This window comes from Vicugna pacos, chromosome 16, assembly GCF_048564905.1.
Source record: "Vicugna pacos chromosome 16, VicPac4, whole genome shotgun sequence".
Taxonomy (NCBI): Eukaryota; Metazoa; Chordata; class Mammalia; order Artiodactyla; family Camelidae; genus Vicugna; species Vicugna pacos.
In genome coordinates, this window is record NC_133002.1 from 4,624,821 (window position 1) to 4,640,218 (window position 15,398).

Here is a 15,398-nt window from a genome sequence, read left to right on the forward strand (position 1 = left end):
ATTTGGGATGAAGAAAATTTGTAAGAGCTAGTGCTCTCAATATTTAAGAAGTTTCAATAAGTTTTAATTCATTTTAAACAGTACTTTGCAACTGCTTCAAAGACAAAAAATCAAACAAAACAGTAAACGGACTACATTAATCACTAGACAGAAGAAAGCAAACTCTGTCTATAAATAAGAATAAAAGAAAAGAATCTTGGGACTTTTACTTTAAGATTCAAGTTATTTCTAAATCTAACATATTTAAGCCCCCTCAAAATTACCCCTATTCTGAACTGAGCTTATATAGAGTTTGAGGACTCCGTGCTCAGGAGTGAAGACTTTCAGTAACCCTAGTGAAAAAGCCCCAGAATTAAATACCCCATAATCTAGCATCTATTAGACCAAATTTGGGATTAAATGAGTTCCCCCAAAGTATAATCGAACCGTCACTGAAATGCTTTTTTGAAAATATTCTACACACATATCTCCCATGCTTATCTCACAATGAATTCTGTATCCTGTCAAAAGAGCAAACAGAAGCACTTCACCGTTGAAGAAAACAATACAGAAACTTATCTGCATCACTCAATAAATACAATGCTATTACTTAAACTATTGAACATATAAGATGTGGAAGAATGGAGGCTTGTTTTGTAACAAGATAAAATACTGAATAAACTGCAAGATGTCAGGTGTTATTTTTTTAGGCTTGGAGGATCCAAAATGATTTAATGCTTGTAGAACTTGTCTTTTTCCAATACATTAAACATTGCAAACGTCAGGAAAAATTAAATATCAGAATCAAAAGTATTTTCTGTTGAATAACAAGTACACTAATAAAATGTTAAGCAATTTTCTTAATCATCAAAAAAGACATAATTTGCAGCAGCAAGAGCAGAGATGTTCTTCTCCCCACAATCTCCTTCCCGCTCCCTCACCCCCACCCCAAGGAAGTCTTCCTTCTTTTTACTCATGACTGTTAAGAATATTTTCTGGCTCTATTTCAGCATCATGACTCAGGTCATGAGAAGTGTCAAAGATGCATTTCCTTCAGATGGGAAAGAGTAACAGATTTTAACAACCATACAAAGATGGGAGTACTGTGCAAAAGAGCCAAATCAGCATTTTTGACAGCAGGGAAGATAAAACCTTTTATACTCACATATATTTTATTTCCAGCTTAAAAACATTTAAATATCTTTCTATCAAAATATGCTTACATGTTCTGCTCAAGAGGAAAACAGGAAACCCATACCCAATTTAGCTCCCTAAATTATTAGCAGTCTGTGAAAGAGAATTGTTTATGAGAGAGAGAAAGAGAGAAAAGAAAGAAGTCAAAGTACACCATATGAACATTAATAAAAAGTTCAAGTCCTTGTCTTCTAAACTTACTTTTCCAGAAGCAAAACCATGAATTTACCTGTTTACACAAAACCTCCTTTGAGAGAAAGTCCCTGAGAGTGAGAATCACAAAGCAGAGTGACAGCAGGACCATATCAGTGCACCTGAGAATGATGCCCCCACCTCCTTCCCTGTAACTCCTCTGCCTTAGCAGGAACTCTTTTTCTTAATCAGCTGAATCATTGTCAGAAAACCATATTTACTGATCAATACTATCATTTTATATTTTCTTTCATCCACGATTCTATCAAATGTAGACACATTTCAATCCACTCCACATTAGACAAGAGTGAAACATCACTGAACGTCTGTTAAGCGTTCCCTACTAGGGATGATTCTGAACACTGAAAATGGAATGGCCTGTCTCTTCCGAAGCTGCCAACAACAATGCCCACACCGGTTCCTTGCTATTCATTCTCAAATGGTTTCACTCTTGTGCCTCATTCTAGCTTCAGTATTCTCACCTGCAAAAACACATCATCCAAGGTGAATAACTCTTTCAATGAACCTTAAATCCCTTTCCTTTTCTCATCCTCCTCCAAATTCTAAATCTCATTTTATGCTAAGAACCTATTATGTTACTCAGTATGTGTAACCCTGGCACAGCAGTGACCCCACTCTCCTCATCCTTTTGGAGTTTACAAGCTATAAGCCAGCAGTTAGAATTTTGCTTCCTGCTCAGATTTTTAAGTTCAAGATTACTTGTGGCTGCTCCTCCGTAGTCTCATAATTTGTAAATCTGTGTGTTTGGGTCACTCAGTCAGACACTGCTCATTATTATCCTAAGAAATATAATTCCTACTCTCTTCTCCCTCCCCAATTTTTCTAAAACCCAACTGTGAAAAAAAAACATATTTCAATGGCACCTGACCAGAATTTTCTTACTTAATTGTCTTCCTTACTGGAAAAGTAAGGCAAACTTATCTTGCAAATAGATAAGCCAAATCCTCTTGTTGTTATTCTAATCATTAGACTAAAATAATGTAACTCCTTCAACTCCCTGAAAACTAAACTTCTAAATCTGTATTGCCAGAGAGTTTTTCAGAGGATTCCTTTATGGGGAAATTGACCAGTCGCAGCGGAAAGATCTACAAATACTACTGATTGGGGCTCATGAAACTGATAGACCAGTTGGATCTATAAACTGGTAGGAGCTGCTCGTGCTCAAAGACCTTCCAGATGGTTCTTTAGTATGAGTTTGTTGATTAGCTGAATAAAAATGAAATAATGAAAACAATTAATAATAAAACTTTTACATAAAATAAAAAATGAGAATGATCAGCCAAGGATTCGTAGACATTTGGGTCAGTATGTTGGTTTAATCAGGCTGGGACAGGGCCTTAGCTTCAGTGCTTTTATAATCTATCCATGTAAATTGTGATGTACAAACAGGAATGAGAACTACAGTTCTAGGATGAAAGATAATGATGACAACAACAAGAAAAGTGAAAAAGGAACCCAGAGGAAACATGATAATGCAAGGAGCAAAGAAGTGCTTCAAAAATTATAACTGTTAAAGAGAGAAACAACTCCACATCTATCAAATAAGAAAAGGATGTGATGATAAAAGAAACATTCACAGAAAAGGATATTAAAAACATATTGCAGAAGTAAAAATGCAAAAAGAAGGTTAGAAGATAAACTTGGAGACATTTTCTTAAAGTAAGACAAAAACACACAGAGAGAGAAAGGAAAGTAAGGAGCTCAGTGTAGGAGATCCATTATCCAACTAACGTGATGCCCAGAAAGGGGTGAGAAAAAAAAAAAAAAAGAAAGAAAAACAACTATGAAGACTTGAAAGAAGAAGCCACTGCAAGGGGACCAGTGGGGGCAAGACAGTGCAATTTTTCATTATAAAATTGTGGCATTATTTGACTTTTATAATAAATGTATGTACTGCTTTGATATGAAAATTATACTGAAGAGGCAGGCAAACAAAAGCAGTAAAACTCCAATGAATGTTAACAGAAAAGAAAGGCAGGATTAAGCCCTAATGATGCCTCAGTAATGGTTTAATCGCTCTGGCCCCATAAAGTACAGAGATAGGTCAATAAATAGAAAAACAAAGAAAGCAATTTTTAGAACATGCAAACCATTTACTCAAATAATTAACTAAAAATTGTGCCTCCATTCAACTACCTAAATTCTTTCATAGGAGCTAGATACCTGGATGGTGTACTAAAAATAGATATTAGTTGATAGTAATATATTTCAAAAGTCCAATTTTCTAATAAGACTTTGAGGAGTACATCATAGAATACATAATAAAAAGGAAGCTAGGTTATTATAAAATCTTACAAGACATCAACATCCACAGTACAACCAGGTTCATGCCAGGGCTGCCATGATTACAATCACAGGAAAGTTTAGAAAAGATCGCCCTCTAGAGGCGTGTCTCATTAACCATTTAAAAACAACACTATTGAAACTTGGAGTCTATATAATTTGTCCATGCTAAAAGTATACAGAAAATGCAAAATATTTCATGAACAGTAAAAAGCAAAACAAGAAATACCAGCTGAGCTTCAATTGCAAACTACCTTATCTGGCATTTATTTTATGGAAAAGCTTTGAGAGGAAAAAATGTAGCATATTCCAAATGAAATAGACAAAAGATAAAATATTTAAAGAGACTTGCCTAAGTTTTTATAGTATTAAATAAATTATGAAGTATAATTTAGATACAATATAAGAGTTTTAAAAGGTACTCCACAGGTAATTTTATTTTCCTCAAAAACTATGTTATCTGAACTTCCTCTCATATTTGCTGTAAACCTAAAACTGCTCTATAAAATAGTCTATTAAAAAAACTATGCTACCTTTACTTAGTAGATGGTTTCTTCAGTTAGGGCTTCTGAAATGAAAGCCCCTTGTTTTCATGATGGTATTAATCATAATGCCTCTCTTTCCAATCTACTTTTCCTAAAGAACTCATCTGCTCTCTCTGAGAAATGACAGGAAGTGACATGAAGATATTTTAAATATGTATGATTTTGGTGTATTGGAATATGAAGACTAGTATAATGTTATAGTAATATTTTTAAAAGGATGATCAAATAGCTTACAAGAAAACAAATTCACTAGGAAAACTTCAACAGATTTGAAAACAACAAATTAAAACTTCATTTGAACTAAAATAAGCAAGTACATACAACTAGTGATAAACCCAGGTACTAAACTAAGATAGCCTAAAAGAAGGCTATCTTAGAAGGTTAAATATCCATTTAACATGTATATACCATATATATACTCTGCGTTATATGAGGCATAAAATTTAAAGCAGAGCTACAGTGCACATGATTGATTTTTCTTGGCAAAAATTAAAACATACAAATGGAAACTTCAATCCACAAGTAAACAGTGATGTGGAAAGAGAAGTCAAGAAACATCACATTATTACTGACTGTCTTCAGTAGGTGAAACTATATAAGGCTGAAATGTGTGCTTGCTTTGCATTTACAGCTGTGATGTGGTCTGTATCAAGAAAACTACTGATCAACAAAAGTAAATAATTACAATAAACCATCAAATGAAGGCTATAAACAGAGTGTCTGAATGGTAAAAAAGAATGCATCATACAGATGTTAAAAAGAAAAGTGATGCTACCACTTATTTTGAAGCACTTCATTAAAACATGAAGTTCAAGAAACTGGAGGCCCCTCTACAGGTCTCGGCGTCTCATCAAATACTTCCACTTGGAAGAAGCAGAATCTGGAATTCAGATGCCTACAGCTGTGACTCAAAGACGACCTCTCCCCAAGGACCAGTGAGTTAATGGGAAGGAGACACTTCCGAAAACCACAGAAGTGAATCGAAAATCCCCGTTAACCCAATGGAAATAGTAGAAACAAAAACAAATTCCTTAAAAGCCCATCACACAGTGACCGCCATATTCTTGAACTTAAACCGTTTCCAGTTTTCACTCATTTGCAAAATAAAGAAATGCAAAGGCTAGAGAATAGGTGAATTCGTTTATCCCACCGTATTTCCTAACGTATGGTATGACAGTGAGCAAAAGCACATGAAAAAGGAAAAATAGTATGACCTTCACATTCAGTTTTGTGCTGAGTGTCCCTGAGTTTCAGAAGTCAACTTATCAATACTGAGTCTAACAATTCTACAAAAGCCTGTATGCAATAAGGTTATAATTATATTTCAGTCACCTATGACTGAATTCTTCATTTCTTCTGTTTTCTGGGTAAAAGGCACTATACAAAAATACGAATAATGAATCGGTCCTATACACCTCAACAGTACACAGTATCGATAATGACACTAGTCACAGCAGCTCGTCTTTTACTGAGTTATTGCATATGTGCCACACGCTATTCAAAGTGCTTTGATCCTCACGGTAACTCTAGGAGGCAGGTGGTTTTATTATTCCCGTTTCGCTGACAGAAAATTAAGGCACAGGGAGATTAAGTCATCTGTCTGAATTCACAGAGTTAGAAAGTCATGGAGATTCTACCACAGGAGGTCTGGTTGCAGGTCCTCCAACTGCCCCCTCTATAGTCAGAAATGGAGATCACTGAAAACAATAGGCAGAAAGCAGTAAGCAGTAAGTACAGATGAAGAGCACGCGCACAGAAGAAACGAACGCCTAAAGTTAGACACTTTCTGTTAAGAGGGAGAAAGCACATTGCAAGCTGAGCTGAGCGGAGGTTCAAAGATGCATTCAACGTTTACCTGAAGAAATAAGCGGAAAGCAATTCAGGCGCAGGAACAAGGTGTTGATTGAAGCTGAAAAGCAAAAGCAAGTAATTAAATTTGCTTGGGGCATAAATAATAGTGGCAGAAATGGTTTCTTCATTCAGCAGAAATTTACTAACTGGTAAAAGGAAAGCCTCATGTCCCAAAGGGCTATTTGCCTTTCTCCTTAAAGCTCCCAATGCCTGCAACCACGCTCACTTCCTACTTCCGTGAGAAAACAGAAGCAATCTCCTCTTTGCCCTCTAACTCCCCCCCATATCCTGCTCCCCTTTACAATCAATGCCCGTTGAAAGACCTGTCAATACTGGTCTCCAGCTTCTCTCTTCCCATCTTTAATAAAATCCACTCCTGTCAGGCCCCCACCACTCAACCCAGACTTCTCTTATCAAAGCCACATGTCCTCTACATTACTAAATTTGATGGTATTCTATCTTTTTCTCAGTCTTTATCTTAATTGACCTATCAGCAGAATTTAACACATTAATCACTCCCTCTACTCAGGAAAAAAAAAAAGGTCTTCGTTTGGCCTCTAGGATTCTTCATGTGCGGTTTTCCCTTCTGTGACACTCACTACTTAACTCTGGAGGGACTCGGGGCCCAGTCCTGGGACATCGTCATCTTCTAATACTCATTCACCTACTGGGTGATCTCATCCTGCTTCGGGCTTTCTTCATCTATGCCTTCCATTTATTCTCAGCCTGTTCCTTCCCACTGAACCCCAGATTCACAAAACCAACCATCCCTAGGAGGTTAAGACACATGTTTAACTCCACATGTTCAGAACTCCTGATCCTGTGTCTAACCCCAGACCTGCTTTAACTCTGTGTTCCTCATTTCACCTGAAGGTAGCACCATCTTTCTGCTGTTCAGGCCAGAAGCCTGACAAGCCACCCTGACTTGGTCTTTGCAATACTCTCCCCTAACTGGTCTCACTAGGCTTCTCCTCTTGTCGGCCAAAGACTGCATTCTCAACACAGAGCTCCATTCAGATCCTGTCCAACCGCAGTCTCACCATGTCACTCAAAACCCTCCACAGCGTCCCCTCCACGTCACTCTGAGTGAAAGTCAAAGGCTGACACGATCCGGCCACGTCTCCTCTCTCACCTCATCTTCTGCTCTGCACCTTGCACACTACGCCTCGGCCACACGAGCCTCCTTGTCTTTTCTTGAACACTCTAGACACATTCCCAGATCGGGGCTTTTACGTTGGTGGCCCTTCTGCCTGAAACGCTGTCTGCAGGTATCTGCATGACTTTCTCCCACACTTCCATCAGCTCTTTGCTCAAACGTCATCATCTCAATAAGGCCTGCTGGAAGCATTCTAATTTCAAAGTGCAGTCTCCTCCAGGCACTCCCTATTTCCCGTCCTTTATTTTTCTCCCTAGTACTTAAAACTATCCATCTATCCATCTTCTTATCATGTATTCTACTGATCATTCCCAACTCCACTAGAAAGCCAGCTCGATGGGAACAGGGATGTTTTCCTCTTTTGTTCACTGCTTTTTTCCTGGAGCTCAGGAACACTGCCTGGACATAGTAACACTAACTAATAGCTGAAAAAATGGAAGAATCTCAAAGATGTCAAAATGAAAATAAATGGGACCATGAATGACAATCTCTTCATTTTGACAAGTAATAAATTGTTTTTATTAGAAGAACCTCTAATGACACTTGAAGCCTTGGAATCTACATTTGACCAAATTCTACATGAGGTGCCAAGATACAAATACCAACAAGAAAAAAACCCTTTCTTCTGGAGGTCAGTCTACTGGGAGACACAGGCTTGTCAGTGAACAATTAACATATTAAAATATAATAAAACTATGTTCACTGTGCCAATAGCGAGGCTGACACAGAAGACACCACCAAGAAATGTTTAAAAGCAGCTTAAGAGGTGATGTGATATTTTTATAGCTAGATCATAATGAAGTGGGATTTTAGTAGGCATTCAAGGGGATGACAATTATTTCAAGAAGAAAAAAATTTGTGCATTAAAATGATGTGGCATTTTCAGGGAAGGGTACAGAAATGCAGGTGTGGTGTGATAAGAAGCTGGGAATAAGCTGGAACCTTCTTCAGAAGGCACAGTGAGACACTGAAAGACTTTCCTAGCAGAAAAGTGGAAGAAAACAAAGAAAATGTCTGCAGTGGTTAAAAAAAAGAAGTGTGTGTTTGGCCGTGAGGGTTTTGGCGGTGCCAAGAGGCTGCTGAAACAGATGAGGTAAGAAATGATATCATGGACCACCTGGACTTGTTGTCAGAATAACACTTAGAAATGCATGGGATACAACACATAGAATTACAAAGAAAACCAATTATGTTGCAGTCTAGCTATCAATTTAGTTTAAAAATTGAGTTCGGTTATAGTAATATATGTAGTAAGTGTTAAAATCAATAATATTATTATATAATAATATGTGATAATTCCCAAGCAATGATGAGCATCAACAATATTCAATGTATATATTCATATATATGTATTTTGTATATAATGTGATATGAAAACATCTGCTTTTACTGGTAACAATGTCACAAGTACTGTTATTTATCACTGTTGTGTATTGTCTATAATCATAATGAAGAAAACACTTAATTTTGGTTAGAGGATCGTAAACAGAAAGGTGAAATGTTTTTTCCTATCCATGTTCACGTATCTGAAGAACCCCTCATAAAGACTTACGGTCTAGGCAACAAGATCAGAAATTAAAGAGATATTTAGAGAGAATATATTTCAAATAAACATCCTCTGCTAAGTAAAAAATGGCAAATAGATAAAATAATCCCAACCTAAACTGGATTGACTCCAGAGAGTAAAAAGGAAATATCCCTATATCAACTGTTATTTAACAGTTTCCTTTACTTTGCTAAAAAGAGCACAGACAAACAACGGTAATACCGCCAAAGCATGATTCATTTTCAAGATGAATTCCTCCCTGTTCAAAGGTTTACATTGTTTTTGACTAGCATCAGACTGTTTATCCACACAAACTGTAAATACATCATTTTTAGAACTAAGCAACAACAATGCCCATTTTGTTTTGACATGCAAGATACAAAAAGAACATAAAGAAAAATGACCACCGCTCTAATGTCTGCACTTTGAAAAATGAGAAAAACTACACAGAGTAAGGAGGCTAAATTCCAACATAATAAAAATTTAGCATGTGTTATCAGCAGGGAAATGTCTCCTGAAATTCCTTGCTTTCAAAAGGGAATTTAAGAAAAGCAGTATTAGCAGTCTATAATCTCCTCTCTGAGAGGTCTTCTGCTGGCTTTATGCAAAACTATGAAGAAAGCTGTGAAACCAGTAACACTGAGAGAAAATAATATATTTTGACAGAGAAATCAAGGATTACGCTTCAACTATTTGATATTTTACAAATGAGAAATCCTTAATTGGCTGGCACTTTGCATACTTCAGCAAAAAATACATTGAAAGGTATTTGTTCAGTCATTCAACATCTATTTTTTCCCTTGGACAAGGGCAGAGATGACCTTAATTTTCTGTGCACATTATGCCCAAAGCCTAGCACAGAACCTGGTATGTGTGCTTATTAGAGAAGGAAGAAAAAAGGAGCTCAAAAGAATGCCCTCTGAAGATGTATAAATGTAAAGACTATAAATTCCGCCTAATGTTTCTACTAATACATCTGGTTCTCTGGTCAACCTAGCTGCCCCACATACACACTGAATCGTTCTCCATAAAGTGTTTGGTGAAATTCAAGTTAAGAAATATATTCAACCCAGGCAACAAGGATTTACAGCATAGGGAACTATATTCAACATTCTTATAATAACCTATAATGGAATATGATCTGAATATATAGATAACTGAATAACCTTGCTGCATAGCTAAAACTAACAACATTTGTAAATCTATTACACTTCAATAAAAAAAAATTCAACAGAAAAAAATCAAGGTCCTTAAAGAAACCTATACTACTACCTAAGCGTATGACAAAACAGTTACACTTAATGTAAGTAATTATTTCTGAAGTAAAACTTATTGCAAATGGCTGAAAATATGAATACCCAAGAGCTTTCTAAACTTTTTCAAAAAACTCTAAATCTTTTTTAAATGACTGTTTTAACCGAGGACTTATTATAAAAAGATTTTCAACCTAGAAAATCATGGATCACTAGTTAAATATACATGAATAACAACTATTCTTAGAAATATAATAGGGCCAAAGCACAAAACATCATCTAAGGAGAAAAATGAGGCCCCAAATTCTTTGAGATAAAGAATTTCTCCCCGAGATTCTATTTACCTACATATTTTTTTGGTCTGTATTAAAACTTCCACTAGAAAATATATACCTTGAATTGATCAGGTATTATAAAAGGATATGTGTTCAAGCAGCGGCTAAAATAAATAAGGTTAGGTAAATAGGAAAAAGAATTGTAAGAATTGTACACGCATGTCCATAACAGCACTATTGACAAATGCTAAAAAGCAGAAACAATCCAAATGTCCATCAGTGAATGACTGAATGAAAAACTGTGGTACATACATACAATGGATTATTATTCAACCTTAAAAAAGAATGAAATACTGATAGATACTACAATGTGGCTGTACCCTGAAAACACCATGCTACATGAAAGAAACCCAAAACAAACGGTCATATATTTTATGACTTCAGTTATATGAAATATCCATAACAGATAAATCCAAAGAGATGGAAAGTAGCTGCTAGGGGCTTGGGGACAGAAGGGTGGGGAATAATTGCTTAAAGAAAATGCAGTTTTTGTCTGGGGTGAAGAAAATACATTTGGAACTAAACAAAGTGGTGGCTGCAAAATACTGTGACTGGACTGAATGCCACTGAATTGTTAACATTTAAATGGTTAATTTCATTTTACAAATCTCAAATCAATTAAATAAATGAGAATTGTTTTCTGGAGTAACCATAATCTCTCTATGTAAAATTCCCTATATTTAAAAACCTAAATTGGTCATCTGTCAAGGAGAAGCTGTAATACTCCAAATAACAAAGTGTCATCTAATGTCAACAAATATTTTCTTTCATTCTGGTAGGTACAATCACTCTGATATTATCTACCAAGGTCAAAATTTGCATACATTGTAACCTAATTTTTGCACTCAAAAATGAGTACACATTTGCACCAAGAGTTTTCAACTCTTCATTATACATAATAACTCCACACAGAAACCACCCAAATATACATCAACAGTTGGATAAAGGATAAATAACTAAGTAGAAATATATTTTGACAATGAAACATGTAAGAGCAATGGAAATAAATAAATTAAACCTTCCTAAAAATACATGAATTAACCTCACAAACATGTTACAGAAGATGACTACACAAAAATATGCGTAATCCATAAAAAAAATGAACACTGTTTAAGGATACTTTCCTAGGAATAAAACTATTTTTAAAAAGTAAGGAAGTTATTACCCTAAAAGTCAGAATCATGGCTTGCTTTTATGGAAAAGGGGCACAAAGGCGGAGTTCTGGTCATATTTCATATGTTGGTTGGGATGCTGGTTACACAACTATCTGCTCTAAGGTTACATTACTGACCTACACGTTTTTGTTTTTCCTGCAACATATTGGGAGAAATCCCACAGACGGATATTTTAAAATAAAATGCAAATGCTGCTCTAAACTACATGTGGCTCAGGACTATTCCTCTCTGACAATGAACATTTCTTCATGAACAACAGTACTGACTCTGGTTAAAAACAGTTTCCTGAGAAAGATCTAATAGATACAAGATTCAATCTCTAAATTTATGAAAATAGTCTCAAACACGATATTCTATACATACGACATCAACGATCCCATACAGAGTGAAAGGGTTAAGGAGTTAAAGTAGCATGGCAGTGATCACCATTACTATATTGGCTTCTGTATATTATAAATAAAAGAAATTAAGAATGCCCCCAAGTGGACTTAAGATTCTTGTCTTTGTATGAATGAATTAGAAAAATGGGTTGATTTCATCCCAGATCGGAAAGTTACAGATAAAGGAAAGGAGGACTGTTGGGTACAGTGAGAGAGGAATTCAGCTTACCATGCAGAGGTGACCCAGAAGGACTACTCGATAGACCTGGGACAGGGCTACAGCGACCTCCTTGCTTAGACGTTAGTTCTTGTTCGATCTCTTCCAGCCCAGCACTCTTCTGGAAACGGCTCATCCGATTCACGACTCGTGGTGACATGTGTGTTCGAACACAAGGCTGGCCACCATAAGGGTTGATTGGGAAAACGTGGGAAGTCCCCCGGAGTGTACTGACCACGACCCAGCGACAGTCATGGCTGAAGCATATGTCCTGTACCTAGAAATGAGATATGGAAAAACACCGAAATGATTGAAGCTATTTGCATTTATCAAAGAGTATCACACACATATTACCAAATATGAACAGAAATGCTTGTTTCGTTATTAAATTTACCTAAGTCAGGTTATAAATTTAAAGTATTTACTCTAAAGATTAGATTCATGGAGAATATGGATCAAAACTCCCTGCCAGGGATTTGATAAGGTCTAGAATAGGGAATCCTATCCCTTGCTGTATAGAGGGCCATGTCTGAAAAGAGGACCTAGACAGTTTCACCCTACAGAGCTATATTTGGGAAGGGGAAAGAAATACAAGGGTCATATTTATTTCTTAAAAGAAATCTGCCTTTTAAATAGCACAGGGCAGTTAAAATTAAGATACAGATTATACAGTGTAGGTGAGATTATTTACCCAATGATTCACTCAACAAATATTCATTGGGCACCATGCCAAAAGGTACTAGAAACGAGGCGAATCAGAAATAATCCCTGAGCTCACAGCATAACAGGAAGAAAAGGCGTAAGAAATCTGCAAAAACATTACATATAAAAGTGAAATAACTGTCTTACACACAAGGCACAGTGGTAACAAAAAGGAAGGAAAATATGAAATCTGTGAGAGGTGAAAAGGAGATGTTTGTGAAGGTAGAGGGTTAGGAATGGCCCCAAAAACATTATCTGAATAGCTCTGGGTTCTGGAAATGGGTTTTGAAGTAGGATATACTTACAGAGAAAGAAGAGATAGTCATTCCAATTTAGATATACTCAGATAACCCACCTTAGATAAAAAAGCACAGATATAAGATGGAAATAACGGGCAAAGTAGTTCAGTTATGTCAGAAACAAGATGAAAGACAGCAAAAGCCAGAGCAAGAGGTGTAAGGAGTGTTTGGATTTTACTTAAGAAATAGTGGAGCCAAACCAGTCTGTCTACCTTCTCCCTGCCTTCCTCCCTCTCCTTCCCTCTAAAATAAAGAAAAGGTAAACAAGAAAGGAAGAAAGGAAGGAAAGAAGGAAGGAGAGAAGAAGGAAGGAAGGAAGGAAGGAGAGAAGAAGGAAGGAAGGAAGGAAGGAAGGAAGGAAGGAAGGAAAAGAAAGTAGGAAGAGAAAGAAAGAAAGAAAGAAAGAAAGAAAGAAAGAAAGAAAGAAAGAAAGAAAGAAAGAAAGAAAGAAAGAGAAATGAGAGAATGAGAGAAAGGAAGGAAGGAAGAAGGAGAGAAGAGAAAAGAAGAGAAATGAAATGAAATGAAACGAAACGAAAAAGAAAATTTTGGAAGAATGATTGTGGAACTGAAATGCAGGGGAATGGACTTGTAGTGGGGATGCAGGTAGCTGAAGGAAAGTTAAGCAGAAGGTGCTTCAGGAGACAGAGATATAGGACCCTGAAGAGAGGTGGGATACAAAAGAAAAAATGTCTCAAAACACTCTAATGACAACCCATATGCCTATCAACAGATGAATGGAGAGAAGAGATGTGATATATACACAGTGGAATATTATGCAGCCACGAAAAGAAGGATATCCTGTTATTTGCAATAACATGGATGGACTTTGAACACACTATGCTAAACAAGGTAAGTCAGACAGAGAAAGTACACTATGACATCACTTGTACGTGAAATCCATGAAAAGGAAACCTATAAAAAACAGAGGTGGTTACCAGGGATGGGAGTGGGGGGATAAGATTGATAGGTACAAACTTCTACCACTAGTAAATAAGCCATAGAGATTTAATACACAGTATGCTGAATATAGACAATAACATTATACAATAATTATGCAATGCAATAAATATGACTAGAACACCAACCGTATTACAAAATACAAATGCATCAAAGTAACATACTGCACATCTTTAAATTTACACAAAGCTGCATGTCAAAGTTATTTAATTAAAAAAACACTTTGATAATAAAAAGCAAACAAAACAAAACAAACAAAAAAACAAACAGACAAAAAAAAAGTAACAACTTCTATATCTGCAGTGGTTGGCAAACACTGCAGGGCATACAATCTCTGCTGGCTGTTGGAACTACTCAACTCTGCTCTTCCAGTGTCAAAGTCGCCATAGAAAATACATGTAAATGACTGCATGTAGCTATGCTCATTAAGAGCCTTTATTTACAAAAACAACTAGCTGGCTACAGACTTGATCTAGAGAAAGTCAGTCACTAAATTGATAAATATAACATTTATGAGGCACTGAATATAGTTTCAGCACTTTCAAATTAGCAAATTGTATTTATTTCTTTTATCTTGATGTCAGTTTAATGGTAACAAATTGAACAAAAATGTCTCTACTTCTATACTTAAAAAAGAAAGCCAAGTAAAATCCAATATTGTTTTAACCATAGTCTCTAAAGACAAAGGCAAGTCACAGATACAGAAAGATTTCTACACTGACCAAATGATAATAATTTTGTATTACATAAAACACTTGTCAAACAGAACATTAAAAAAAAAATTAATCCATACAACCAAAAAGTATGGTAAAATAAAGATGTTTGCGAGTAGGATTGAACACTAAAAAATGTATATGTATATATATATAAATACAAAAAAATACTATCATTGTAACAACATGAGCTAAGTAAAACTCAAAAAATCAAAGCCATTCTTCACTATATTAAATATACAAATAAGCCTAAATTCAGCTTAAAATCTTGACTAATATTCCAGAAATAGTCTACTACCAAAAGCTATAAGTATTCATCAGAGTACAAGTCTCTAAAAAAGCCTGGAATATTTGAGATAAAAAAGAAAATTTTAGTCTTATACATCAAAATAAGATAATACTTCATTGCTAGACAAAAGTTATCAATACATGGCTAAACACCAAATTCAACCACACGCCAGCCCATTTCAATTACTGTGACACATCCAAATGACACATTATTGTTATAATTAAAGAATCACCTGAAAGCTGACAAATTTAATTCCCAGGGATTCTAGATTTAGGAATAGAAAGTCATTCTGCAAGTGTTTGACCTCT

At 35.8% G+C, this 15,398-nt stretch overlaps 1 protein-coding gene across 18 annotated transcripts in view; it reads right to left on the reverse strand.

Moving 5' to 3' along the window:
- Positions 1–15,398, reverse strand: part of BCAS3 (BCAS3 microtubule associated cell migration factor) — a 480,755-nt gene that overhangs the window by 303,667 nt on the left and 161,690 nt on the right. For 12 of the 18 annotated variants that reach the window (XM_015247130.3, XM_072940262.1, XM_072940260.1 and 9 more), the window contains exons 15-16: positions 12,140–12,404; positions 6,070–6,123 (exon numbers count right to left, since the gene is read on the reverse strand). In XM_015247130.3, coding sequence (XP_015102616.2) covers positions 6,070–6,123; positions 12,140–12,404 — 319 coding nt within the window. The remainder of the gene's footprint in view (positions 1–6,069; positions 6,124–12,139; positions 12,405–15,398) is intronic. The other 6 variants (XM_015247132.3, XM_072940270.1, XM_072940272.1 and 3 more) reach the window with 1 other exon arrangement.